We start from the raw sequence: 27,448 nt of genomic DNA on the forward strand, positions 1-27,448 counted from the left end.
GGATTCCGGTGTTCCGGGAGATGCCTGGTGGCGCGCGCGTTCACGGCTCACCGGTCTCAGTCCGCTCTCTCGCGGGTGCCCTCTGTGTGTCCGCCCGCTCCCCCATGCAGGTGGCTGCCGCTTCCCGGCACCCAAACGCGGCGGCTCCCTCCCCCTTCCGTTTATCTTCTGATATCTGTGCACGGTTTACAGCTCCCCTCTTCGTACCTCAATACTCAGCGCTGGAGGTGTTCATTTGTAGAGATCCAGATGCATCATCCTGCGTCTCAGGCTGATTCCGTGGTTATTTAGGCTGGTCTGGTACCTATCCAGCTCGACTCAGGGGACCGGCTGAAAAAGGGGTCCCCTACTCCTCCGCCATCTTAACTCCTCTCCCTGCTCTATAACTTCTAGTAGTTTGGGGGTGGGTTCTTTTGGGTTTTCCATATAATGTATCATGTCATCTGCAAAGAGAGACAGTTTGACTTCTTCTTTGCCGATTTGGATACCTTTTATCCTTTTTTTGTTGTCTGATTGCTGTTGCAAGGACTTCTAGTACTGTGTTGAATAATAATGGCGAGAGTGGGCATCCTTGTCGTGTTCCTGATCTTAAGGGAAAGGCTTCCAGCTTTTTCCCATTGAGAATGATATTTGCTGTAGGCTTTTCATAGATGGTTTTAATGAAATTGAGGAATGTACCCTCCAGCCCTACACTCTGAAGTGTTTTAATCAGGAAAGGATGCTGTATTTTGTCAAATGCTTTTTCTGCATCAATTGAGAGGATCATATGGTTCTTGACTCTTTTCTTGTTGATATGCTCTATCACACTGATTGATTTGCAAATATCGAACCACCCTTGCATTCCGGGGATGAATCCCACTTGGTCATGATGGATAATCCTTCTAATGTACATTGGATCCTATTAGCTAGGATCTTGTTGAGAATTTTGGCATCCATATTCATCAGGGATATCGGTCTGTAATTCTCCTTTTTGTTGGGGTCTTTGCCTGGTTTGGGAATCAAGGTAATACTGGCCTCATAGAAGGAGTGTGGTAGTTTTCCTTCTGTTTCTATTTTTTGAAACAGCTTCAGGAGAATAGGTATTATTTCTTCTTTGAATGTTTGGTAGAATTCCCAAGGGAAGTCAGGCCCTGGACTCTTGTTTCTCGGGAGGTTTTTGATCACTGCTTCAATCTCTTCATAATTAATCGGTCTGTTTAAAAAATCAATTTCTTCCTGTTTCAGTCTTGGTAGTTTATAGGTTTCCAGGAAGGCATCCATTTCTTCCAGGTTGTTTAATTTATTGGCATAAAGCTGTTGATAAAAGTTTCTAATGATCCTTCCTATTTCATTGGTGTTGGTTGTGACCTCTCCCCTTTCATTCATAATTTTATTAATTTGGGTCCTTTCTCTATTCTTTTGAATAAGTCTGGCCAGTGGCTTATCAATCTTATTTATTCTTTCAAAGAACCAGCTTCTAGTTCTGTTGATCTGTTCAACTATGCTCCTGGTTTCTAATTCATTGATCTCTGCTCTGATCTTGATCAACTGCTTTCTCGTGCATGGGTTAGGCCTGTTCTTCTGTTCCAGCTCCAGCTTCTTGAGGTGAGAATATAAAAACTGCATTTTAGATTTTTCTATTCTTTTGAGTGAGGCTTGGATGGCTATGTATTTTCCCCCTCAAGACTGCCTTTGCAGTGTCCCATAGGTTTTGGACCATTGTGTTTTCATTCTTGTTGGTCTCCATAAATTGTTTAAATTGATTTTTAATTTCCCGGTTTACCCAATTATTCTTGAGCAGGATGGTTCTTAGTTTCCAAGTGTTTGAGTTTCTTCCAAATTTTTCCTTGTGATTGAATTCCAATTTCAAAGCATTGTGGTCTGAGAATATGCAGGGAATAATTTCAGTCTTTTGGTATCGGTTGAGACCTGTTTTGTGACCCAGTATATGGTCTCTTCTGGAGAACGTTCCATGTGCATTCGAAAAGAATGAGTATTCTGTTGTTCTGGGGTGTAGTGTTCTGTGTATATCTATGAGGTCCATCTGGTCTAGTATGGCATTCAAAGCACTTGTTTCTGTTGATTTTCTGCTTAGGTGATCTATTGCTGATAGTGGAGTGTCGAGGTCCCCTACTATTAATGTATTTTTAACATTAATCCAGCCTTGCTGGATAAAGAATCCTTGGCTGCATGTTTTTCTCGGATAGAGCTTTAAAAATATCCTGCCAACCCTTCCTCTCATTCCAGGTCTGTGTAGACAAGTCTGATGTAATTCTGATATTTTTGCCTCTGTACATGAGAAATTTCTTCGCCCTGGCCACTTTCAATACTGTATCCTTGGATCTAATATTTGCAAAATGCACTATGAAATGATGTGGCATAGGTTTGTTGTGGTTGAACTTGGGAGGGGTCCTCTCTGCCTCTTGGACATGAATGCTTGTTTCCTTTGCTAGATTAGGGAAGTTTTCAGCTACAATTTGTTCAAATATCTCTTCTAGACCTCTCTCTTTCACCACCCCCTCGGGGATGCCGATGATTCTGACATTGGAACGTTTCATTGAGTCAGTAATCTCCCGTAACCTACATTCTTGAGATTGGATTTTTTTGAGCCAAGTTTCTGTTAACTTTCTCTTCTACCATCCCATCCTCCAATTCACTAATTCGTTCTTCTGCCTCATTACCCTGGCCATCAGAGCATCTAGTTTTGACTGCATTTGATTCATAGCATTTTTAATTTCTGCCAGATTCACTCTCATTTCCACCCTTAGAGATTCTATATTCTCATTAATATTTTCGTTAATATTTTTTTCAAGTCTACACATCATCTTGACCATTGTTACTCTGAGCTCCATTTCTGATAATTTGGTTATATCCATGTCCATCAGTTCTGTGGCAGAGGCCACAGACTCATTATCTTTTCTTTGCTGGGAATTTTTCCTTCTCGTCATTCTGATGAGGAGAGGTTGCGGGGTTGCCCAGAGCCCAAATTATTGACCAGGACCCAGGCAGCGTGCACTTGTTTTATAGGGACCTTAGGGATGATGTGGGCTTCTTGATTTTTCAGCCTGCCTTCTGGGGGAGGGGCCTGCTGCGCTGATATTCAGGCAACCCTGTTTGGGTAGAGTCTCCCTGTCCTCTGCAAGGGGGAATGGGGATTGGTACAATGTGAGCTAGTATTTCCGGGCTTTTGTTCTCTGGCAGCTTTCCCTGGTGGTTTTCTGTGGCTCTTTTGAGAGTCCGAGCAGCAGTGGCCAAACCCTAGCCTCTGTCTCAGAACAGAGAGATCGTAGTCCACTCTCCACTGAGCTCTCTTGGCCTCTTTGACTCTGTTTCAGTTGGTGCTGCTAAAAACCCTGCAGCGTCCCGGGTTGTGCACCCCACAGCCGGTATCCCAGCCCTCACTTCCAGGGCTGGTTCGTCTCTGTCCTTTGTGTTTCTGACACCGCCAGCTGCCCCCGGTTCCCGCGTGCACTCCCGAGCTCTCTGTTTCAGTGTGGTTTGCGCGCACTCTGGAGCGCCGGTTTTCAGTCTGGTTGCAGGCACGTTCCCAGGCTCACGGTCTCATTCTGCTCTCTCGTGGGTGCAGGTCTGCGAGTCCGGCCTGCTCCCCAGTGCAGATGGCAACTTTTTCCCAGCGCCAGAGCCTGGGGGCTTCCTCCCCCTTCCGTTTATCTTCCGATATCTGTGCACGGATTCAGGGCTCCCCGCTTCGTACCTCAATACTCAGCGCTGGAGATGTTCATTTGTAGAGATCCAGATGTATCTTCCTGCATCTCAGGCTGATTCCGTTGGTTTTCAGGATGTCTGGTACATATCCAGCTCGACTCAGGGGACCAGCTGAAAAAGGGGACCCCTACTCCTCCACCATCTTAACTCCTCTCTATGTAACCAGTTTCTTAATTGACATTTGGGTTGTTTCCAGTCATTTACAGTTACGAACAATGTTTTTATACATGTTATTTTGTGCATGTGCAGCTGTATCTATCTATCTATCTATCTATCTATCTATCTATCCTTATAGGTATATAAATTCATATATAGCCATACATATCTGTAGTCTCTTAGTTTATGATTTCTGAGTTAGAGAGGTTCTGGATAATAACAGTGTTCAGGGTGTAGATTTTCTTTCCCCCTTTCTATCTTCTAGACATGTATGAGAGGCAGTATAGTGCAATAAAACTAGGTTTTGACATCAGACCTGAGTTTGAGCACAGCTCTACTCCTTTCTAACCTTGCATCTTTAGGCATGTTTTTTTAACCTCTCTGATCTTGAGTTTCCTCATCTATGAAAAGGGCCTAACTCACCTTACATGGTGGTTGTGGGAGTTAGATATAGTTGTAAATAATGTTGGCTCTCTTTCTGCAAGAAACCATTGCCTCTTGAAGAAAAGAGTACAAGTCTCATTAATCTCTGTCTCCACAGTTTGCATCACGATATTTGGCGCATAAATGGCATTTGATAAATATATGCTGAATAAATAAGCAGATCTGACCTTTTCTTATGTATTTAACAACCATTTCATTTACATGGCCCGTTGCTGATTTTTCTCCTATTCTCTACTCTTTTCCATTCCTACTCCTTTTCTTCTTCCCAGCCTCTAACTTCTGATTCCCATTATGGCCTTGGCCTTGTGCTCTCCTCTATTCCCTCCTTTAGCCAACAGTCAGGTTTCACTACCTAAATAAATAAACAGCCCAAACCAAAATCCACCACCTCTATCATGCTTAAATTTTATCACCTCTGCAGAAAAAGAACTAAACACTGAAGAAGTTCATAGTTAAGCAGATGTTCTACATTCTTTAGATATTGCTTCTGGTTTCACGTTTAAGAGTAGAACAGAACACTCTGGTTGCCAAGTTAGTAAAGAAGCACTGATATTTCTATCTTGAGATAGAATCAGCAAGGCTATTGTCTTTGTTTGCTAAACAAATGCTACCAAGTGGGTAGAAACCTAAAATATGAAAATTAGTTATCAAATCAAATGGAAAATCGGTAGTGAATGCCTGCTGCTTCTAAGGCAAAAGATCAGAAAAGGTCTTTGGTTCCAAGGTTCAAAATCACCTGGACTTAGACACTGAGAAATTCAGAGTATCTCATGATCAAAGAAAGCTATTTCTTTGTTAGAATAACATTTTCTCAGGATTAGAAGGACCAATAGAGACCATTTAGTTAGAACTTCATTCAAGACAGACCTATGAGCTTCTCTGGGATAGATCTTGTTTAATTTTTTTCAGCCTTTACTAGTATAGACCAGAATAGGGCTATGAACAGAGCAAGCCTTGAGAAATCTATAGTGTTTGATTGATTATTAACTAGAAAATCATAGAGAAAACACCAAGGAAATCTTAGTTGTAACTTGGATCTCTAAACTCCTAAGCTCTATGACCAACTTCTCTTCCTTAGGGAAATAGACAGGCACGTCTTCTTTTTTTTTTTAATGATTTTTTTATTATATTATGTTAGTCACCATACAGTACATCCCCGGTTTCCGATGTAAGGCTCCATGATTCATTAGTTGTGTATAACACCCAGTGCACCATGCAATACGTGCCCTCCTTACTACCCATCACCGGTCTATCCCATTCCCCCACCCCCCTCCCCTCTGAAGTCCTCAGTTTGTTTCTCATAGTCCATAGTCTCTCATGTTTCATTCCCCCTTCTGATTACCCCCCCTTTCTTTATCCCTCTCTTCCCCTACCGATCATCCTAGTTCTTATGTTCCATAGATGAGAGAAATCATATGATAGTTGTCTTTCTCTGCTTGACTTATTTCACTTAGCATTATCTCCTCCAGTGCTAGACAGGCACGTCTTAACTAAAGAGCCTATTAGCCCTCCCAGGCAAGTTTTAGCCTTAAGACTGAATGGTTTTGTTTTCAGGAGAAGGTCTCTGATGTTTTCCCAAGGCAGAATCCAGCAAGATTCTTCATACTTGAGCAATATCTATACTCCAGGACTGCATGTGGGTTTTTTCTCTTGTTTTGGCCTTCTAGATGGAGGAGGTAGGGGAGAAACCCTGTCCTTAGGAAACTGTTTTGTTTAAAATGTTATTCTTTTGCTTTTCTTGAGCCCATATCTTCAAGCTCTGACATCTTAAATCAAATGATTAAAGACCCAAAGGTCAAAAGTAAGATGATCCTGTCAACATCTTGAGATTAGGACTGAAGAGGTAGCAAGTTCCCATTTTCACTCAGCAAAATCATAGCTCAGGTGTAAACCAAAACTCTTCAGACTCTCTCAGGACTAGTAAAAGGCAAGTGACTTCCCAATGCTGACAAGGACCAGTGTAGGAATCTTCAGTGGGATAAGGTTGAAAGAATAATTTGCTTTTGGCATCTGACATCCTTCAGCGTTGAAAGCAGTATATAAAGGCACACCGAACTGAATTTGCCAGGCTTAGAAAAACTTCATCTGAGAGCTCTGGAGTAGAGCTAATAACAAATAGCTGACTTGCCTACTATTTAGGGCTGAGAAGGACTAATGGGTGAGAGGTAAGATGACACTGAAGGATCTCTGAGTCTATGAAAAGAAGGCATTTGGATAGCTATTCAAGTGAACTGGGACTCAGGGGACAGCACAGTCCCAACTCTGCAACTGACTGTGTGGTCTTTGGCAAATAACCTCAGTGCCTCAATTTCCTCATCTTCAAAAAGTGATCCTCTCCTCATAGGGATATTGTGAGGAATAAATAAGCTGCCACACATAAAATGCTTAGAACAGTGCCTTGCATGTAGTAAATATTCAAGAAATGTAAGCTTCTATTGTTGGTTTTATTATTATTATTATTATTATTATTATTATTATTATTAATAGCATCAATAAACAAAGAATTCTGTGCCTCAAAAAAATCTCATATTGATCTTTGCATTCTCTAGGTCTCCAAGAAAAGTGGGAGACAAACACTTTTTCTCTCCCTCCCCCTCACCCCATGGTGGAGGAACTATGGCTTTTTCCTGTTTCAAGGAGTGGTCTTGGTGCTTTTTGTTAAGACTGGGAGGCGGGTCTTTTGTTCCTCTAATTATGCTTGTTTGCTTTTACTCACAGAACAATACCATCAAGACCTCAAGATACAGTGTCCTTAACTTCTTGCCCCTGAACCTGTTTGAACAATTCCAGAGACTTGCAAATGCATATTTCCTCATTTTGCTATTCCTACAGGTATTGACTTTTGGGATCTTTTCCACAGAGCATTTTATCAGTATCTCTGGGGTCTGGTTGTGTAATCAGTCCTTCTCCTCCCTAAACCGAGAAATGTCTCTTTAGATGACAGGCAAATGGATGGCCTGGAGTGTCAGGCCAGTCCTATCGAGTAGCTGTGGTCAGGATTAGGTGGGATGAAACAAGTCTTTACAAAAGGAAGGACACGAGGTCACTGAATCCCAAGGAAGGGGAGCTCCCTCATCATGTCTGCAATGGCCACAGTTCAGCTTGACCACAGGAGGTCACAGACTCTTCACCCCAACCACACCCACAACTTCATTTCTCGTTCATTGTCCCAGCCTCCCTGACAGAAAGTTAACATGCAGGAATTCTGAGAAAGAGAACCATTTAGAACATAAGAGTACCAGCACAGGGCAAGGAAGCAGGGCAGGTCGGCCCAAATTGGGAGAGAGGGACGGATTGTCTCATTTCCCCTTATGCTGAGGGATAAGGGAAGAAATGTGGTTTTCCAATGTCCACTCTTATCTCCCAGTTTCCCCTACCTCTCACCAGAACCTTCATCATCAGAGGAGAAATAGCCCATCAAGACTATCGTGGAGTTCAGGACAGATAGGTGGCAACGCACCATCTCCTATTCTTTTGTCCTTTTGTGGCGATGTTTACTTATATTTACATTTATATTATATATTTACTTATATTACTTACGTTTCTAAAACTGTGGAAAGCAACTAGGATAGTTGAATTTATTATGAACCTGTGGAAGTGAAAGAGGTTGGGGGCGGGGGCAGTGCTGGTAGGAAATAAATTGTCCTTTAAGCTTTCTGAGCCACGTTTCTCCCTTTTCCCTCTCACAGTTGATTCCCCAGATCTCCTCCTTGGCATGGTACACAACTGTGATACCCCTGATGGTGGTGCTGTCCATAACAGCAGTGAAGGATGCCATTGATGACATGGTGAAGTGGCTTCCTGGGCCCCTAGTTCTTCACTGTACCTAGTCTGGTTGGGGGGCAAAGAAGACTTCCCAGAATTACCTAGTGCAAGGAAGAAGCACTGAATGGAAAGAGATGTTTCCTTTCCTTGCCTCCTTATCCATCCCAGAAGAAAATGTAATTCCTTTAGCCTCAAGATTGGTGGTCTATGCATGGCCAGAAAGGGGCAGTGGAAGGCCTTTCCCTGTCTTCCACTGCCACCATTTAGCCCCCCCCCCTTTCAGGCTTTCTTCCAGCTCCTTTTTAATAACCCACCTCTTCCTTTACTTGACTTTCTCTGATTTTATATTCATCCTCCTTCCTCCATTCCCCTTCTCCCATTTTTATATTTCTCTTCCCTTCCTCCCTCTGTCCCCTCCTCCCTCTTTGTCCTGTTCTTAGTTTTCTTCTCCCCTTTCCACATTCTCCTTCTCTTCTCTAGCTCTCCCTATTTCCCTTTCCAACTTTCACTTCTATAAGGTATGTACAGATTGGAACCCCCTGGGTTTAGAACACCTTAGGACATAAACAGAGGCCGACTCCTTTCCTGGTCTTGGAGTGAGTGCTGCTTGGCATTCTCTTTGCTGCTTACAGCAGGCCTGGCATAGAACAATGAGAATGAGGCCCCAGTATCAAGCCTGCTAGTGGGATTTGAGAAGTCGGACCTGTTGACCTGCCTGCAGCTTCCCTAAGAGAGTCCTTCTGATTTTGCTGGGATAGATTTCTAGACCAAAGTTCGTGAGCTTGATGTTACTCTAGCTTTTTAACTCTGCAACTGTTTTAAATCCAGAATTAGCCATGTAGTGGTTGAAATTTTAGTCAAAACTCGAATGCAAAAATGTGACTTTATTTCTCTATAACTAAACTCAGTATATCTCACAACTACCACCCCAGCATCCCAAAACTTTTTAATGAGAGCTGAAAGCTAAATTTGCCAATTCAGGATAACTCAGTTACTTCTGGGTTAGAACTTAGTTTCTTTAAGATAAGCATGCTTACAAATTCAAGATTCTCTCTGCCCTCTTCATAGTTTTGCCTTTCTCCCAAGGAGTAATCTCGACTGGAAGTGGGAGGTTCATGTGAGCATGAGGACATACCCTGTATTTGTCCCCCCCTCTATTTGGTCTTTGAATAGAAGACCTCTATTGCTCTTTCCTTAGTGCATCTACTGTAGAAGCTTCTGTGTGTTGACTGTGGTGGGGGTATGCTTGAGAATTCTTAACTTTCCCTGCTCCTACCAAGGTGTTCACAGGTGACTCTAGTACTATCCATCATTTTTCACTCTCTATTCTGTGGTTCTAAGTTGTTTGTTCTCATTCCCCCAGGCTTTGCTTTTGATATTTAAAGCCAAGATTTTATCTCTTTTTTTCTCTTGGTCCTTTTCTGACCTCTTTTCCCGGCTTCTCTAAGACAATCAGCCTCTTACCCTGGTTTTAATGATAGAAAGGCATGGGAGGTAAAGGAAAATTATAAATAAGGAGAACTACATGGGTAGTATTTCAGAATACTAACCTTCTACATGCAATTTGCTCTCTGCATATTTCCTGAACGTTTTCTTGTGTAATTTTAGAAAAGGCACCAAAATGACAATCAAGTCAACAACCGTTCCGTTCTGGTGGTGATGAATGGCAGGTAAGTCATGGGGAAACCAATTTGGTAGGACCAACTCTGGGAGAGGGCTGTCTTTGCTAAAGCTTGATGCTGTTGGGTACTTTGGAAAGGTGATTCAGGACAGTGAAGAGAACCTAAGGTTGAACATAAGAATTTGTTTCTAGATCTAGCATACCCTGAATTTGCTGTGTGACCTCAAACCTCTCTGGGCCTCATGTTTCTTATCTATAAAGGAAGATAATATTCTCTACCTTGGAGGATGTTGCAAAGATGAAAATGAAATAATATATATTAAGGTAATTAACAATTTATGACATACAAGTGATTATTATTAATGCAGTGTTCAGCTTGGAGATCTGTGTCTTTAGAACATCAGTGGATTCTGGCATGGCTTATTGGCCATTGTACTATATAAACTTTGATCAGGTCATCTTTTTTAACAATCTAAAGAAAGTATTGGCTAAAAAAATAATAATAAAAATAAAATAAAAAAAGTATTGATGTTGACCCCATTGCTGTAGTGTTTGGTCATAGCTGTCTAAAGTGTTGTCAATGGGTCAGTGTTTATATTTGATGATGTCCTACAAAATTTGAGCATTTTACCTTTGTCAGGAATATAGGGAGGCAGACGTAATTCCTACATAAATCAAAATATGGAGACTATCATAAGAGATACAAAAAAATTTTATAGGAATTAATAAAAATGAAGAATCATAGCTGGTTAAAGGAATCAAGGAAGACTTTCTGAAAGCTAATATCTGTGCTGGGCCTTAAGGGATGGGGAAGAATTCAACAAATAGAGATTGTAAAACAGAAAAAATGACCAGTGTGTGCAGTAGCATGATTGTAAATAAGTACAAACCTGAAGGAGTTCAAAATTGAAGTCCAGTCTTTGTTCACAGTGGTCTTACAGAACCCCCAGGAGCTGTAGTTTTAATCATATAACTCTTTTATGTGAAGTTCTTGGGTATCTAATTCCGTTATTTATTGTGACTGCTGATTCTTACTCATGGTGGATTACTTCGTCAAGTGTTTTGGTCTGTTGAAACCTCTCATAAAATACTACCAAAAAAGTTAGTTGTGATTAAAAAGAAAATTTAAAAGAAAGGAAGAAAGAAAAGAAAAAGAAAAGAAAAGACAAAACTCAGTGTATTAGAAATTTACCAGGCTAAGGCATTACTGACCAAATGGATTTAGTCAAATGAACTCCTCAAGTAGTTTGAGCACTTGGGTTTTGAAAGGCTATTAGAAAAGAATTTGTCAAAGAGTGGTTTTAGGGTGGTAGGTCACAAATAGGGCCCTGGTTAGACTTTATAAGCCAGTGTTTAACACTCAGTGAAGCTGGTTATTGAAACAGTCTGTAGTCCAGAAAGTGGCTTTCTTTTTCTAGAACACATGGTTTTGAGTAGAGCTGCTATTAAAAAAGTTTGTCTGTTTTGCAAGTTGTGATTTCTGTCATTTTCATTTCTCAATAATTTTGGTTATAAGCAGCACATCATTAGTGGAATTTTCTTTATGAGAATTCTAAATGCCCTGAGTTAAGGTTGTATCCCTTTTGAGGGGTTTGCCTGGTAACTCAAGGATATCACCTACTGAGACCTATTTTGGAGAGTTATAAATTTGAATCCCATACCTCACAAGGTCATAAATTCTTAAGGGAGAGTTCTTTACTGTCTAACACCCAACCCCCTACAGTAAGATAGACAAACTTTCTTGCCAATGGGTTGATTTTTTTTTTTAGACCACCGTTTCCCTAATGGTGTTGCCCTTTCAGAGTCCTGGCTTTATGAGGGGTTCTTAGTTCCAACTCATTGCCTCTCAAGATCCTAAGGCTTTATGTCCTGTCCCTCAGTGGGCTAAATTAAAACTCAAGTCACTAATTATTAAGATTGGCAATTCCTTCTTTCACTCAGAGCAAGAACAGCTTCAGAACATGCTGACTGTTCTGGATTTCAGAACTTTTTTTTTTCCTCCTGGCTCCTTACTTTGTGGTAAGCATAGCCTTACTTTTGAAAGAATGTTTGCCTTAGCACATCTAATGCATTTCTAAATGTTTGTAGTAGAAAAATTACCAGTATGTTACAGAACTCCAGGAGGTACCATTCACATAAAACAGAATATAATGTGAATGGTCTCCTCTGAAGTCAAAGCACTGCCTTCTCTAGCTCTTGGATGATATTTTCTAAAACAAAAGTTAGAATGCAATGCCTGCAAATTGAAAGTGTGCTTATGGCATAATGGGATTGAATATTTTAAGCCAGAAGGAAATATCTTCCCCTCTCCTAAATCTGGGACGCATGATTGTTATAATGAACAGGAAAATATTGGTAATAGTTCAACAGGTCCTATGTAATAAAATATAAGCTTTTAAATCTTCAGGAGAACCCAGAATGGTGTAGCCCTTCTTGCCACATTTTACTGGTGAAAATCATGGCAGACAGAATGCCAGAAAACTAACAAAAGTGAACGTAGAATCAAAACAAAGCAAAACAGATATTCAGATGTTTTTCTCCAAGTCTTGTAGCTACTCCCTTTCAATGCTATAAAGCAGCTTTGAAAATTAGTAACAAAATAAGTAAATATATTGGATTTTATCTGCATAGAGATGACACTTGAAACCAAGGGAAGGAGATTTAAGGATATATAAATAGTGGTTTTACAACAAAGTCTTATATTTGTATTATAACATGCAGAGAGGGGTGGCAAAGTTGGTTGGGCCTCCAGCTCTTGGTTTTGGCTCTGGTTGTGGTCTCAGGGTTGTGAGAGTGCTTAAGACTCTCTCTCCCTCTCTCTCTGCCCTCCTTCCCCCCCCCCGAAAGATAAATAAATAATCTTTTTTAAAAAATAATAAGATGGAGAGAAAATTGAATTTGTAATAAGATTTAAAGAAATATAACCCAGGGGGCGCCTGGGTGGCACAGCGGTTAAGCGTCTGCCTTCGGCTCAGGGCGTGATCTCGGCGTTATGGGATCGAGCCCCACATCAGGCTCCTCCGCTATGAGCCTGCTTCTTCCTCTCCCACTCCCCCTGCTTGTGTTCCCTCTCTCGCTGGCTGTCTCTATCTCTGTCAAATAAATAAATAAAATCTTAAAAAAAAAAAAAGAAAGAAATATAACCCAGGAATTAGAAGAAAATTATCTAAAAGAGTGAATTTATATAAAAGAATTTTTTTTTGGATAAAAGAAATTTGGCCCTTCTTAAAGAAGCTATCTTCCCAGAAAAGGCGTTCTGAGAAAACTCATGCCTTTGTGTGTCTGGCAAAGTGGTGATGTATGTCATGCCTACAGATAACAATGCTTCATTCAAAGGTGAAACAAGCAATGGCATCCAGGTATGCCTTCTTTTTGCCTGCTCTTTGGGTGCTTAGCATAATAGAATTGTTGCAAATAGCTAGCTCATTTTTCCAAAATGCTCGTGGCACTGTGTATATCATGCTTAGTCCTTTATCAGAAAGGAAGGATTTATGGCCTGTATGTAGTTAGGGAAATTGAGATACAAAAAAGAGAAAGGATCATGGTAGAATCTGCCCCTACTGCCAACTGCCTTTTGTGGGAAGTGAGCATTTGAGGTGTCAAAAGTAATCCAATTTTGAGGGCACTTAATGTAATGAGCCCTGGGCATTATATGCAACTGATGAATCACTAAACTCTACCCTGAAACTAATAACACATTATATGTTAACTAACTTGAATTTAAAAAAAAAAAGTAATCCAATTTTAACATAAGTAAATAAAATTGGCCCAGCCATATGATAGAATACATTTTTGTCTATCAAAAAGAATGAGCCACATCTTCTGTAAGTGCTCTGCAAGACATGTTATTACATGAAAAATGAAAGTGTAGCAAATTATGTATCTAGTGTGTAACTTTTAAATGTATGTGTTGTATTATTCTGATTGATATTTTCTAGAAAGAAATACAAAAAAGTTACTCATAGTTGCTACCTTGAGAAGCAAAACTAAAATCTGGGAAGAGAGGAGAATTTTTCCTTTTATGTACTTCTTTATTATTTGGACTGCTTTTTTACCATATGCAGATACTACTTTTAGTGAAAGAATAATTATGTGCATGTATGACTACACATGCCTTTATGGAGTTTTAGAAAACCCTTATAACCTGAAGTCAAGAGAAATGGGCCCCCTTCTTGATTATAGAAAGGATGCACTACAAACCAGTTTGATTCTTCTATAAGTCTTGACTTCATCTCAGCTTTTCTCTTTCTTTTTTTATTTCTTTTCTTGCTTGTCAGAGCAGGGCTATGGGGAAATCTCAGAGCAGGCATTCAAGTCTCATTTTCTTACAGGATAAAGGAGGACAAATGGATGAATATTCAAGTGGGAGATATAATAAAACTAAAAAATAATCAGCCTGTCACAGTGAGTACCTCTTTGGGCTGTGGCTTTTTCTTTTTTGGCTTAAATGAGTGCAGAGGAACCCTTTTATTACTTCTGCTGTCACTGCTTTTGGTGACCTCTGTCTGCCTCACTTTGCATCCAGAGATTAACAGCTTCTGTGGTGAGAAGCTTGTTTTTGTCTGCCTCTCACCAAAGCTACAGATAAAGTATGACTAGTTTCAGGAGGGACTATGTGTGGTAGTAGCGGTGGGTCCTAGACAAAGAGAGTAAACCAAGTATCTGTAAAATTCTTAGGCTGAACAGCTGTTCCTGAGGTAATTGCTTTTGTCACACTGTAATATTAAAAGTCTGCCTTCCTGCTCTCCTTATCTTCTCTGACTTTTCTGACCATAGGCAGATATGCTATTACTCTCTAGCAGTGAGCCCTGCGGTCTGACATATATAGAAACAGCAGAACTGGATGGGTAAGTGTTCCTTCCTGATAGTCATTGAAGACAATTGAGCCACCTTAATTTCTCACTGAGGGAGAGCATGAGGTAGAGAATGAATATTATCCTCAAATAAAAGTGCCAAAGATGCTAGAAATATGCAGATAAGCGAAAAGAGGAGGCCAGGCCCTTGGGACCTCAAGTCTAAGACTGAGTTCTTAATAAGAATAATCAAGCATCCACTGGGGGCAGAATCTGGACAAATAAACTCCAAATTCTCCATCTCTAAACTGGAGACACTCTGGCTGTGTTCAGTAGTGCTGAGTGATAGGGAAAAGGTTAATAGAACTGTAAAATTTCAGAATAGAGTTTCAAAGTTTCCAGTGGGGTTAAGGGGGTGGGGAGGATGAGTATGAAGGTAACTATTTACTGATAAAATACCATGTTCTATAAAGGATTTAAGGTAGAGATTCATTAACATCCAAAAACTAAGGTCTTAGGACGATAGAGGCTGTCTTCAGAGAGCTTGTCCTGTGGGGTTTTCTATCAATTGCATTCTTACAACTATTCCTCTTGGTGCCCACAAGTTTTTTGAAATGTGGCTTCCATTTTTGTTTCTGTCTCTATGCATTCCTGTATCAGCAAATGGTTAACTGGGGTTCCTTCATGGGTCCTATAACTATTTATGAGGTGAAAAGTATGTTTACTTGAAAGTGTGTGCAACATTCTTACCAGGCCCTGCTCCTTATTCTTGAAGGCAGGTGCCTCCTTCAGGTTGTTTTGTGATGTCTCTTCAGCTTCATCTGGAGCACCTGACCAGCAAGATTTCATGGATTGGTTAAAGTAGAGGTGGCACGTTGCAAGGAATGAGAGCAGGGAGAAAGGGGAGTGAGTGGGCTAACACTTGGCTTCCTTGTGGAGCCATCTACCTCAGTACTGTCTTTGAGACAGAACAGCGGAGGTGACTCTTACATCTCAAGCCTGTAGCCCAAGCTCTGTTGGCAATATCTGTATTCTAAGATCCCATGACAGAGTGGGAGAAATTGGACCTGTGCTGCTGTTGTGCATGTGTCCTATGCTCTGGTGACACTGTACCCTTTGCTTTAGTGAAACCAACCTGAAAGTGAAGCAGGCCATCTCAGTGACCAGTGACTTGGAAGATAACCTGGGGCTGCTGTCTGCCTTTGATGGTGAGTTAGGAAGTAGGTTTGCCCACCCACATGTTTATCAGTAGAAGACTGGTTAAATAAGGTATGGTAAATCCATACAGTGAATTCTTCACAACTTCCTAAGAACAATGTGCAAGTTGGTATTTATTTCCATGGAAAAAATATTCACAACATATTAATAAGTGAGGAAAAAACTATTACATTCGACTATGCATAGCATATATAATGTAAGCTTGTTTTTGGAAGCATATATGTTTACAAGTACATGTATAGAAAACTTGGAAGGATGTACTTCAAAAGATTAATAGCACTTACCTCTAGGCAATTTTACTTTCTCCTTTCTCCTCTTAGTATTGTATGTATTTACAAAGGATATATTTTACTTTAGTGATCAGGAAAAACCAAATGATTTCCATTTTGAAAAAAATACTAGATTTGCTTTAAGTTAAGTAGGTTTTTAATCTCTTCAGATTCAGGGCTCATATGATCTGGCAGTATTGATGGTGATAAGTTATCACATGGGTTTTTTCTCTCTCTGGGTGACCCATGTCACATACAGAATTACTCTTCTTTGATGCCCAGAAACCTTTGTCTGCCTTTCTAAAGGGAGCTGGTGAGAAATGGGTAGCAGCTGAGAGAGGATAGGAAAAAGATGTGTGTGTATTTTGAAAGAGGGATGTTCTTTCCTCTTTTCTGTTAAGCCTCCTGTTAGGAAAGGCCTAAGATTACAGAGCCAGGACTCTTACCTCTTTATTTTTCTTCAGGAAAAGTGAGGTGTGAGTCTCCCAATAACAAGTTGGACAAATTCACAGGAATACTGACTTATAAGGGAAAAAACTACATCCTGGACCATGACAAGCTGCTACTCCGAGGCTGCATCATCAGGAATACAGATTGGTGCTATGGCTTGGTGATTTATACCGGTACGTCTCCTGAAAGTCACAGTCAGACCCCCAACCTGCTAGATTCCATTCATGATCAATTTATGGGCCCTCCAGGATGTTTCCAGGATGTAGAGATGGGACTCAGATGCACATACACCATGGCTTTGAGACCGATTGAAAGGGAGGTAGATAGATGGATAGATGGATGGATGGAAAATTTAAGAAAAACCTGTCTTCTTAGAAAAAAAAAGACATTTTTCCCCAAGCAATGAGCGGCCAACATTATCAGCTCTGCCTTTGTTAAAGGAAGTCTTTGTGTTCCAAGACCACAGGACACTGTGAGTCTTTCCAATCATATCTGGACACAGGAGAAGGTATACAAATAGCAAGAGTACACGTGGAATTAACATATGAGAGGGGGACATATGAAAGGACAGTGTATATATGTGGATTACTACCAGGAGAGAATACACACAGTGCTCACTATGGAGAAGAATATAAAATAAAATATGAGAGATTCATGGCACAGAAAAGGCACATGTGAATCATTAGCAGTGGACCCTCTTGAGACATCATTTACAGCCCAAATACCTTATATTAGTGAAGGTTTTTTGGGGGGTTATGATGTGTTCGGGAAGATGGAGGAAGCTTCTGTGCCACCCTGTGCCCATGGTGACAATGGGCATTGATGACAACCACCATACTAAGAGGATGGGGAACGCTGAAGAATGCATCAAGGAAGATTTACCACAGTGAATACTATTCAACTCAGAGCTCCCCTAGACATAGGGATCTTTGATGCCTCACTTCTATGGAAAATCATGAGATCCAAGCCCTAGAGAGAAGCTGAAGAGTCCAGGGAGGCCTTGGTGGAACTTTTTTCATTAGTTCTTGAGCTATAGTAACAGCTTCTAGGCTGACTAATCCCAAACTCAAAAGATTGGAAGTACAACGTACTTCAGCAGCTATCCCTACACACTGGCATTCAGAAAAAGCTCATTTTTCAGCAAAGGGTTTCTCTCTAAAGCAATGGCAGTGGGGTTGCCAACCAGCACAAATTTAGCTAAGGTTTCTCTCTGACTCTTGGTTTACATAGTAGTGAAAAATCTTTTGGGGCTTTGGGGAACTTAGAACAGAAGAGAATACCACTGAAGAGCATCTTGAAGTATTCAGTGTAGAACTTAGCCACTGTTCCTGCTATATGATGCCCACGTTCTACCATGATCTCCACATCCTTCTTGAAATGAAAGGTTTAAGGTCATTCTTTCTAAGGACACTTGGAAGACTCTGTCCCTTGTAGTTTCCAGGCTCTGAGACAAACTTCTCATGACTTCAGGTCCTTCACGAAATGCCTTAGAAGTAAAGACTAGTATAGCTTATGCCCTGTATTCTCAGTGTCTGCGCCCATTATCAGGGAAGTTCCAGGTCCCTCACATGTAAATATTAATGAAATTCCTTCGTTAGAGTACATGTAAGAATAACAATCAAGTGGTAAAAACCAGAGAAATTGCTACTTACACTTTCTCCTAAACCTCTTACATTTTCTCTGCGGCCATATTTCTGGTTAGTAATACACAACTCTAGTTCTGTTGGCCACTAAAAACTCTTTACTTCTACTTACCATCTGCCCTGTCATGAAGAAATATAGTCTGTATCTCTCAGCCCCAGAAAAGCCCCAGCTTCCACCTCAGAAGAAAACACTGCCATTGCCTTTTCTGTTCTTCCTTTCCCAATTAGAAACTGAAATAGAGCCTGGCCCAGCAGAGGGTTTCCTCAAAAGAAGGTGGAGATCTCTTTATCAAAAAAAATCTCTTTTCTAAGCTAAATAAACCAGATGATGATGAGAAAAAAGCTTGTGGCTCCTAGTGTTGAATTACTATATTGTACACCTGAAATTAATATAACACTGCTTGTTAACTTATTGTAATTAAAATTAAAACTTAAAAAAAAAAAAGCTTGTGGCTCCTATTCTGACTTAACTCATCTTTGGAAGATTAGACTAAGGTGCTGCAAAAAGAGGGGTTAGCATCAACGTACTTTGCAGAAATAGTTGGGATTATCCTTAGAAACAAAATGTGTTTTTTGGGTTTTTTTTTTTTTTAGTTATTGGCGCCAACCACGAGCCTTTCTCCAGGGCTTTATCCCCTGGCACTGGAGAGAGGTTTGATTACGTGATCATAAAGGTATATTTCAATCCATTCTCAAGCCTCCGAGTATATTCAATGATTCTAAGAGCTGGTCTCCCTGTTTCACTTAGGACCAGACACCAAATTAATGCAGAACTGTGGAAAGTCTACCTTTAAGCGGACGCACATGGACCATCTCTTGAATATTCTTGTGCTCTGGGTAAGTTAAAGACATTTTTCTGCTTTTTTACAAATAGACATGCTTTTCTTCCTTCCATGGCAGTAGCTGGCATTTCTGACTTGGAATTTAGTTGTTTGAAAAACTCAGGCAGTTTTGGTACGCTATTTATTAATGCCAGAAGCAGAAAAGAACAGAGCCGATTGACAAGGGAGTCTCTCTCCAGTTTAACAAACCTCTGTTGTAGACGACAGGCGCAGTTTGTTTAAGATTTCATGCTCTGATTAGTGGTACTGGGAGGGATCAAGGACCGTGCTTTAGAAACTGACACATTTTTATTTCCTCATAGCCTGTTTTACTCATGAGCACTGTAATAAAACTTTACTTAGATTAATAGAACACCTTACTTAAACTGGATGATTTTCAAACTGTTTCCTTAGAGGAGTCTAAGGTCTGCCACAGGGGGAATAGAAAAGATCAAGTGAATTTTGTTCTGGCCCCCTCATTCTGATGTTCTTCCTTCAAGAAGAGCAGCTTGATATTTGTCTGTTCTGTAAGATTTCATTTGGAAAATAGAGATTCTGCTGCTAAGAAATGAAATTTGAAAAGCACTCAATACAATAATAGCTTTGATAACAGAAGTTTAAACTGAAGATTTATTTCCATACTATCCTATACAGGTTACCTTTATATAAACAAGATACAGACTTGTTTGCATAACTGAGCAATTTCAGTGGTGCCTATACTTAATTCAGTGACTTTTCATTTTTATTTTTACTCTATTGCTTAGACTTTGAAAATTCAAAAATGCCTTTTCTTTCTGTGTATCTCTCATTAATATCTGAATTATAAAATGCCTCTTCTCCCTTATTTATTATGGGAAATATCACTGTTCTTTTCCTAAATCCTCTGGATTTAGTAAATGGGGTTTTAGAAAATTAGGAAAATTTATTCAACTTTGAGACCAGAAGCTAGTATCCACTCTTTCTCTTTCTGCTACTGTCTGCGTAGCTTTCAGCAATTGAAACAAAGTGACATTTCCTGATTTCTAAATGAGGAAGACAATCACATTTGAGAATTCAGGAAGGTGACGTAGGTAAATATGCCTAACCGTATTAGGAACATATATCATTAGGCACTAAGTTAGGTCCTTTAGCCTAGGCTTATTTTCAAAACAGGATGTGTCCCATATGCCTAGGAAAGTTCACCTACTTATTTACCTATCTGAAGGTCAGTGATAATACTTGACCTCTATTAGAGTGATCTTAACTTTTTAGAATATTCATCATTCACTTACTGGAGCCTCACTGCGACAATAAACAAATCAAGAAGTATTTCCTCATTTGACAAATATGCAAATTGATACACAGTTAAAATAAATATCATAAATAAAATCAAAATAATGGCAAAGACATTATAATAGTAATGTCCTACAAAAAATTTTAGGACAACATATAATAAATAATAAACAATAAATCCTACAAAAAATAATGGCAATGACTCATCAATTCATATTTATTGAGAATCTATTATGTGCCCAGATGTGCCAGATGTTGTGAGAATCAAAAAGATGTGTAAGATCTGGGTGCAGCCCCCAGGTATATAAAGGGGGCCGGGCATCAATATGTGCCACATGCTTTACATATATCATTTTATTTAATTATCACATCCATGCATCTAGGCATAACTTTTCAGAATCAATGCTCTTTCTGCTATACTTGCTGCCTCCCTGGGGGACAAAATTAAAACACATGACAAATCCTATTTAAAAGGCAGATTGGCACATATGAAGAAATTAAAAAACTAAAAAGAAAATCCACAAGCTTCCAGAGAAAAATAAAAGGTCACATACCAGGATCAAAAATCAAAATGTCATTAGCCTTCTCAATAGCAACAGCAGAAGGTAAATCTCAATGCCTTCAAAGTGTGCGAGAAAATTATTTGTAACCTATAATTCTTAATCTAGTGAAACTACCAATAAAATTCAAGTATAAAGAAAAATCCATATGTGTAAAGACTCAAAAAAATTTATTCATCATGTCTCCCCTCTTAGGAAGCTCCTAGTGTGTATACTTAGGCAAAACAAGAACGTAAACTAAGAAAGAAGATTACAGAAGCCAGGAAACATGGGGACAAGTGAAAGGAAGTCCTAGGAAGATAGCTGCATAGCAGGCCTAAGAACTCCAGTGCAGATTAGAGCAGGAGCATAGGGGTACCTGCAGTGGGTCTCCAGAGAGAGAATGTAGCTCTCTGCTCAGGTTCTCACAAGATAAAGTCAACAGAGAGTCAGTGCAAATGCTGGGGGCAGCTAAGCTGGCAGAGTAGTTGCTATAAATTCCTATATTTCTGCGGTCATTCATGCAATCTTCCCTTCAGAAAGTACGAAATATTATCTGGGGTACTGTGTTCACTTTGGGGCATCCAGTTTAAGAAGAACATTGAGAAGCTTAATGAAAGACTATAAAGAAGTACAAACAGGAAATAAATACCTAACAGCCCTGACAGAGGATGAACCATCAGCAGACCCAAGATGTTGATGAGTTTTTGGAAGGCAGAAAGTAGATTATGTTGATAGATAAACCAGAATAGTGAAAGCTTCAGTGTAAATGCATTCTTCTTGATAGAGCTCAGGAATAGCTCCAAGCTAGCATCAGCAGGTATGGAGAGCAGAAGCGGTAGGTGGGATAATGATTGGGATAATTAATTTTAAAACTGCCCATAAAACAACATGGGCAACAATTGGCCCATGTACCACCGTGCCACCCCTATAGCACGCACATAGCAATAACAAATGTATTTGCCTTCCAGTCTCAAACGAGAGAACTGCTTTCTAAAGAAATTTAACAACCTTTCTCAGAGGGCTAGGTCTTCTAATGTGGGTGTCATCATTTCAGGGTAAAACCCATTTTATTTTAAATTTAAGGGGCAGGGCACCTGGGTGGCTCAGTTGGCTGAGTGTCGGACTGGTGATTTTGGCTCAGGTCATGATCCTGTGGGTCCTGGGATCAAGCCCTGCATCAGGCTCCTCCAGCCCTGCATTGTGCTCCTCACTTAGCGGGGAGTCTGCTTGGGATTCTCTCTCTCTCCCTTTGCTCCCCCCAATGTATGCGCACACACTCTCTCTTTCTCTCTCAAATAAGTAAATAAATAACATAACATAATTCATTTATTTATTTATTTATTTATTGAGTGAGTGAGTGAGTGAGTGAGTTAGGGGCTCAATGTGCTTGCATGCTCCTTGTGCACCTGAAGATGAGATCTGTCAAATAATACATACTGTCTACTTACACAGAGCACATGCTTCCATGTTCCCATTCAGGAGAGTGGCCTATCGGGGAAATAAAATTAACCAAAGGAAACCAAACCAACCTATAATGATTAAACTACTCTTTTACTCAAATTTTTAAGTGGACTAAAGGGAAACCAGGAACACAGAAGAGGAGGATGAGGATGAACAAATAGAATAATTGACCTTGGAAAAGACATAATTCAGGGAAGAGAAAAGAAAAGAACTTCCAAAAACTCTTATTACTATTCTTAGAAGACACAATTGCATAAATAAAATAAGAATAGGGTTGCTAAAAATGGAAAAAGAAAAAAGCAATCTAAGAGCAACAAAAAAGAATTTCGGGAAGTAAAAATAGCTGAAATTTTAAAAGCCAATAAGAGGGCTGAAATAAAAAGTCAAAGAACTCTCTAATAAAAAGATAAAGAGATAAAATATATGAGATAAATACTTCTTTTTAATAGAGAACCAAACCAGGATCCCCCAAATTCATCTACCAGGAGTATCAGGAAGAGAAAATAGAGGGGACAACATTGTCAAAGAAATAATAGAAGAATATTTCCTAGAATTCAAGAAAGATATGAGTTTCAGACCTAAAGTGTCCAATAAGCATCATGAATTTTAGAGCTTCAAAGGTGTAGAGAAGTCCCTCAAAATTTTCACAGGGATAAGAATAAGATATCAACAAAAAAAAATTGAGAATTAGGTTGGCACCAGATTTCTTACCTACACAGCTGGGTCCTAGAAATTAGTAGGGTCATCCCTTCAAAGTTCTTAGTGAAAGTTATTTTGACCTCAAATCTGTACCCAGGAAAACTACAAATCAAGTGAAAAAGCAAACTTCTTCCTATCTTTTTTTTAATAATAATATTTTTTATTATGTTTGTCACCATATAGTACATCCCTAGTTTTTGATGTAAAGTTCCATGATTCATTACTTGCGTATAACACTCAATGCACCATGCGATACGTGCCCTCCTTACTACCCATCACCAGCCTCTCCCATTCCCCCACCCCCCTGCCCTCTGAAGCCCTCAGTTTGTTTCCCAGAGTCCATAGTCTCTCATGGTTCATTCCCCCTTCTGTTTACCCCTCCCTTTCTTCTTCCCTTTCTTCTCCTACCAATCTTCCTACTTCTTATGTTCCATAAATGAGTGAAACCATATGAAAATTGTCTTTCTCTGCTTGACTTATTTTGCTTAGCATTATCTCCTCCAGTCCAGTCCATGTTGCAGCAAATGTTGAGAAATCGTTCTTTTTGATGGCTGAGTAATATTCCATTGTATATATGGACCACATCTTCTTAACCCAGTCATCTGTTGAAGGGCATCTTGGCTCCTTCCACGATTTAGCTATTGTGGACAATGCTGCAAACTTCTTCCTATCTTAAGATCTTTACCCTTGCTGTCAAGGCCTGCCCCAGGTCTTTGCATGGCTTGCTTCTTGTTCATTCAATGCCAGCCTTTTCAAGAAGCCTCTTTTCTATCTAAAGTAGCCACCCCCACCAAGACCTTCTTTATTCTGTTAACCTGTTTTGTTTTCATCAAAGCACTTAGCACTAGTTAAATTTTTTTTAACCACCTTATCTTCAGTCCCTAGAACTATGCCTGACACATAACAGAGCTTTACTATTATTTGTTGAGTTAGTGAGAAAAATGAATGAATATCTGAGCTACCAAATTATGAACTTCTAAGGTAGAAATTAGGTCATATTCATCTCTATATTCTTGGAAGTGCCTTGCACAAAATAATGCTCAAGAAATATCTTTTGAATTGTTATTAAATGAGGAAATGTTCTTGAATTAGCTAGGTTCTTATCAGTGCTGTAGTTATGTTTATATGGTATTTTTTACCAGGACATTGTTAATGTAGTTAGGTGTAATGCACTCTCATTTCTTTTTTTTTTATATGATTTTTATTTTGTTAAATTACTCACCATACAGTACATCCCCAGTTTTTGATGCAATGTTCCATGAATCATTATTTGCGTATAACACCCAGTGCACCATGCAATATGTGCCCTCCTTAATACCCATCACAGGCCTATCCCAATGCACTCTCATTTCTTGAAGCTGCAGCACAAATCTTTCCTGGTTTAAACACTTCATTTTTCTGCGTTTTTGGAAATGTTTCTTAGGGGGAAATCTGGCAGATACAAGAAGTGTGGTTAGCAAAGCTTCTTCCTGATGAGCCCACAACTGAGCTAGAGTTTAATCCTCTCTTTCTCCCCAGTGACCAGAGCTCTCAGTGACAATGCTTTCTGAACCCTATTCTATTAAGTAAGAGTGTATCTGTTGGACAAAGAAGCAGAGTGTTTGAAATTTGAGTGGTGCTTGAAATCCCGGATATACTTTTGGGGTAAGGAACAATGAAAAGCACAGATGTGAAGTTCAGAGGACCAAGGAGTATTTTCTTTTTACAGTCTGCTTATGAAGCCTGGGAGCTCCCTTGTGACAGTGATGGCCTTAGTAGTACTCTGTTAGTTTTGTCAACAGTGACAAAATTGAGTATCTCTTTGAGTGTTTACTGGTACCACTTTTTGCGAAATGGAAGGCTGTCTGCTCTTCTTGAGTCTGACTGGCTCTGATAATAAACAAGCAATCTGGGAGTTTATAGTCACAACCAATTTCTTATTTGTTTCTTACTTAGAAAAGAAGCAAGATGAAGCTTTAAAGACTATGTACCAATAAACTCCATAACAATAAGAGACATAGAACATCTGCAAGGGCTTAGAAAGCCTTGGGATGGCAGGAAACGTTCTGGGAATGGGGAAAGAACAGACTGTGTCCTGCCCCTGCAGGCCTCACACTGAGGGGGAAGCCCTGTCCTATGGGATTTGGTCTGATAGAGGTAATTTTCCTTTCTGATGGCTTAATCTGAGCAGAAAGATCTGGTCCTGGGGGACTTATAGTCTAACAGTAGAGGCAGGACACGTCACTGGAAATCATGGGTAATTCTCAGTTATCCAGGCAACAGAGATGGAGCAGATTGAAGGTCCCCCTGTAATATTTTCCCACAGCTTTGAAATAAAGATTTATAACAAATAAATAAATTATAAATAAATTTCTATTCATAAATAATAATTTATTCTATCATTTTACCTTCCCCATTTTTTCCCACTGGAGCTGATAAAATAGGGCCTGGAGAAGTGGCGGGTGGAAGAATACAGACCCAAATTTAGTGCTGGTCACATAGACTATCCAAAAAGGAAGGTGGGACCAATAGAATTCATCCCATTAAGGTTTGATCTGAATGATGAGGATAGCCTTGCTTTCACATAACTCATTGAAGAGAAGGATAAAGAAATAGAAATAAGATTGAGAAGAAAGGGTTTTATGGCCCGAGAGAGACTATCACAAAGAGCTGAACTACTCAGTATGAATCCGCATTTGGCTAGAAATAAAAGCAGTTTTTACTGTTTTTTCTCAATCTTCCTCCGTTTTGTTCTCTCCCATCCCGTTACTCACTCAACACTCAAATCTCAAATATGGAATGATACTAAGGATTTATTTTTAATTTTTTAAGTGATAAAGGTATTGTGGTTATATGTTTAATATCCTTTAAAGGTATATATTGAACAGTTTACAGATAAAATTATATAATGTGAGAAATTTGCTTTAAAGGGGAAGAGGGGCATAGATGAAATAAAACTGGCCATGAATTGAAAGTTGTTGAAACTGGGTGATGGGTACACAGGGATTCATTATACTACTTACATAATTTAATATGTGTTTGAAATTTTTCATAATAAAAAGTTTTTTAAAATCTCATTTTTTGAGAATGGTCTCAGTTAGACCTACTGCTCCTGCCTTTTATACTCTTGTCTTCAAAGACTTTCCCATCAAAAACAAACACTTTTCAAAGATGAGAACTCCAATCATCTAGCAATGGGGATGTGTTGCTTTGAGTCACACCTTGTGACAAAGGGCACAGGTGTGAAGACCGTTGAGTAGACTTAGAAGTGGTTCAACAGTAACATCATATCTGTCTGCTCTAGAGGTATGTGGGCATATAGTGTAAGTGGAACATAAAATTGTACAACCACTTTGGAAAGCATTTGGCATTTTCCTAAAAAGCTAAATATAAATTTACTGTAGGATACAGCAATTCCACTTCTAGAGATTTACTAATAAAATGAAAGCATATATCCATGCAAAATCTTGTACACATGTGTTTAGTACAGCTGTTTGCAATAGCCGTAAACTGGAAAAACTCAAATGTCCAACAAATTAGTAAACAAATTGTGCAGTAACCATACAATAGAAGTATACTACTCAGCAATAAAAATAAATGAACCATCAGTAGATGTAAAAATATAAATGAATCCCAAAATAATTATGCTGAGCAAAAGAAGCCCGTCCAAAAAAGAGCATATACCAAGTGATTCCATTCATATAAAAATGTTCAATATTTTTTCATTTTTAAGATATAATTGGCATACAACATTGTATAGGTTTAAAGTATACCACACAGTGATTTGATATCTGTATATATCAAATATATAGTGAAATCATTACCACAGGAAGGGTGGTTAACACCTCCATCACCTCACAGAGTTCCAACTCTTTTGTTAGTTCGGTGGTACGACCTTTTAAGATCTACTTTCTCAGCCACTTTCAAGTATTCAATACAAGATTGTTAGGCATAGTCACCATGCTGTTCATTACATCTCCAGAATTTAATTATCTTATAACTGGAGCTTTGTACTCTTTGACCACCTTCACCCCACTCCTCCTCACCTACGCTTGGCCCCTGGCAACCACCAATCTGCTGTCTGTTTTTATGAGGCTTTGTTTTTGTTTTAGATTCCACATATAGAATATCAGAGTATTTGTCTTTCTCTGACTTATTTCACTTAGCACAATGCCATCAAGGTTCATCCATGTTGTCACAAATAGCAGAATTTTCTTCTTTTTTATGGCTAATATTCCGGGGTGTGTGTGTGTGTGTGTGTGTGTGTGTGTGCGCGTGTGTAACACATTTTCTTTATCCATTCATCTGTCAGTAGACAGTTGATTTCCATGTCTTGGCTGTTGTAAATAATGGTGCAGTGAACATGGGGGTGCAGATTATTCCTCAAGGTAGTGATTTAATTTCCTTCAGATATATACTCAGAAGTGGAATTACTAGATCATATGGTAGTTCTAGTTTTTATTTTTTCAGGAGCATCCGTACTCTTTTCATAGTGGCTCTACCAATTTACATTCCCACCAACAGTGTACATCCTCCCTAGTACTTGTTATCTCTCTCTCTCTTTTTTTTTTTTATTACAGCCATTCTAACATTCTTTGACTATAGCCTTT

The 27,448-nt window shown here is 39.4% G+C and overlaps 2 protein-coding genes across 2 annotated transcripts in view; both read left to right on the top strand.

Annotated features, from left to right (window-relative positions):
* The window catches only part of LOC121103146 (phospholipid-transporting ATPase FetA-like), a 41,779-nt gene extending 30,270 nt beyond the window's left edge, over window positions 1-11,509 (top strand). The window contains exons 3-6 of the mRNA XM_040632327.1: window positions 7,024-7,137; window positions 7,995-8,093; window positions 9,679-9,740; window positions 11,494-11,509. Coding sequence (XP_040488261.1) covers window positions 7,024-7,137; window positions 7,995-8,093; window positions 9,679-9,740; window positions 11,494-11,509 — 291 coding nt within the window. The remainder of the gene's footprint in view (window positions 1-7,023; window positions 7,138-7,994; window positions 8,094-9,678; window positions 9,741-11,493) is intronic.
* A 1,478-nt stretch (window positions 11,510-12,987) lies between these two features.
* LOC103667074 (phospholipid-transporting ATPase FetA-like) overlaps window positions 12,988-27,448 on the top strand; it is a 45,198-nt gene continuing 30,737 nt past the window's right edge. Inside the window, exons 1-5 of the mRNA XM_040632328.1 lie at window positions 12,988-13,050; window positions 14,468-14,538; window positions 15,610-15,692; window positions 16,436-16,594; window positions 18,813-18,901. Of these exons, the coding sequence (XP_040488262.1) occupies window positions 12,988-13,050; window positions 14,468-14,538; window positions 15,610-15,692; window positions 16,436-16,594; window positions 18,813-18,901 (465 nt within the window). The remainder of the gene's footprint in view (window positions 13,051-14,467; window positions 14,539-15,609; window positions 15,693-16,435; window positions 16,595-18,812; window positions 18,902-27,448) is intronic.

This window comes from Ursus maritimus, unplaced genomic scaffold (assembly GCF_017311325.1).
Source record: "Ursus maritimus isolate PB19 unplaced genomic scaffold, ASM1731132v1 scaffold_17, whole genome shotgun sequence".
NCBI classification, from domain to species: domain Eukaryota; kingdom Metazoa; phylum Chordata; class Mammalia; order Carnivora; family Ursidae; genus Ursus; species Ursus maritimus.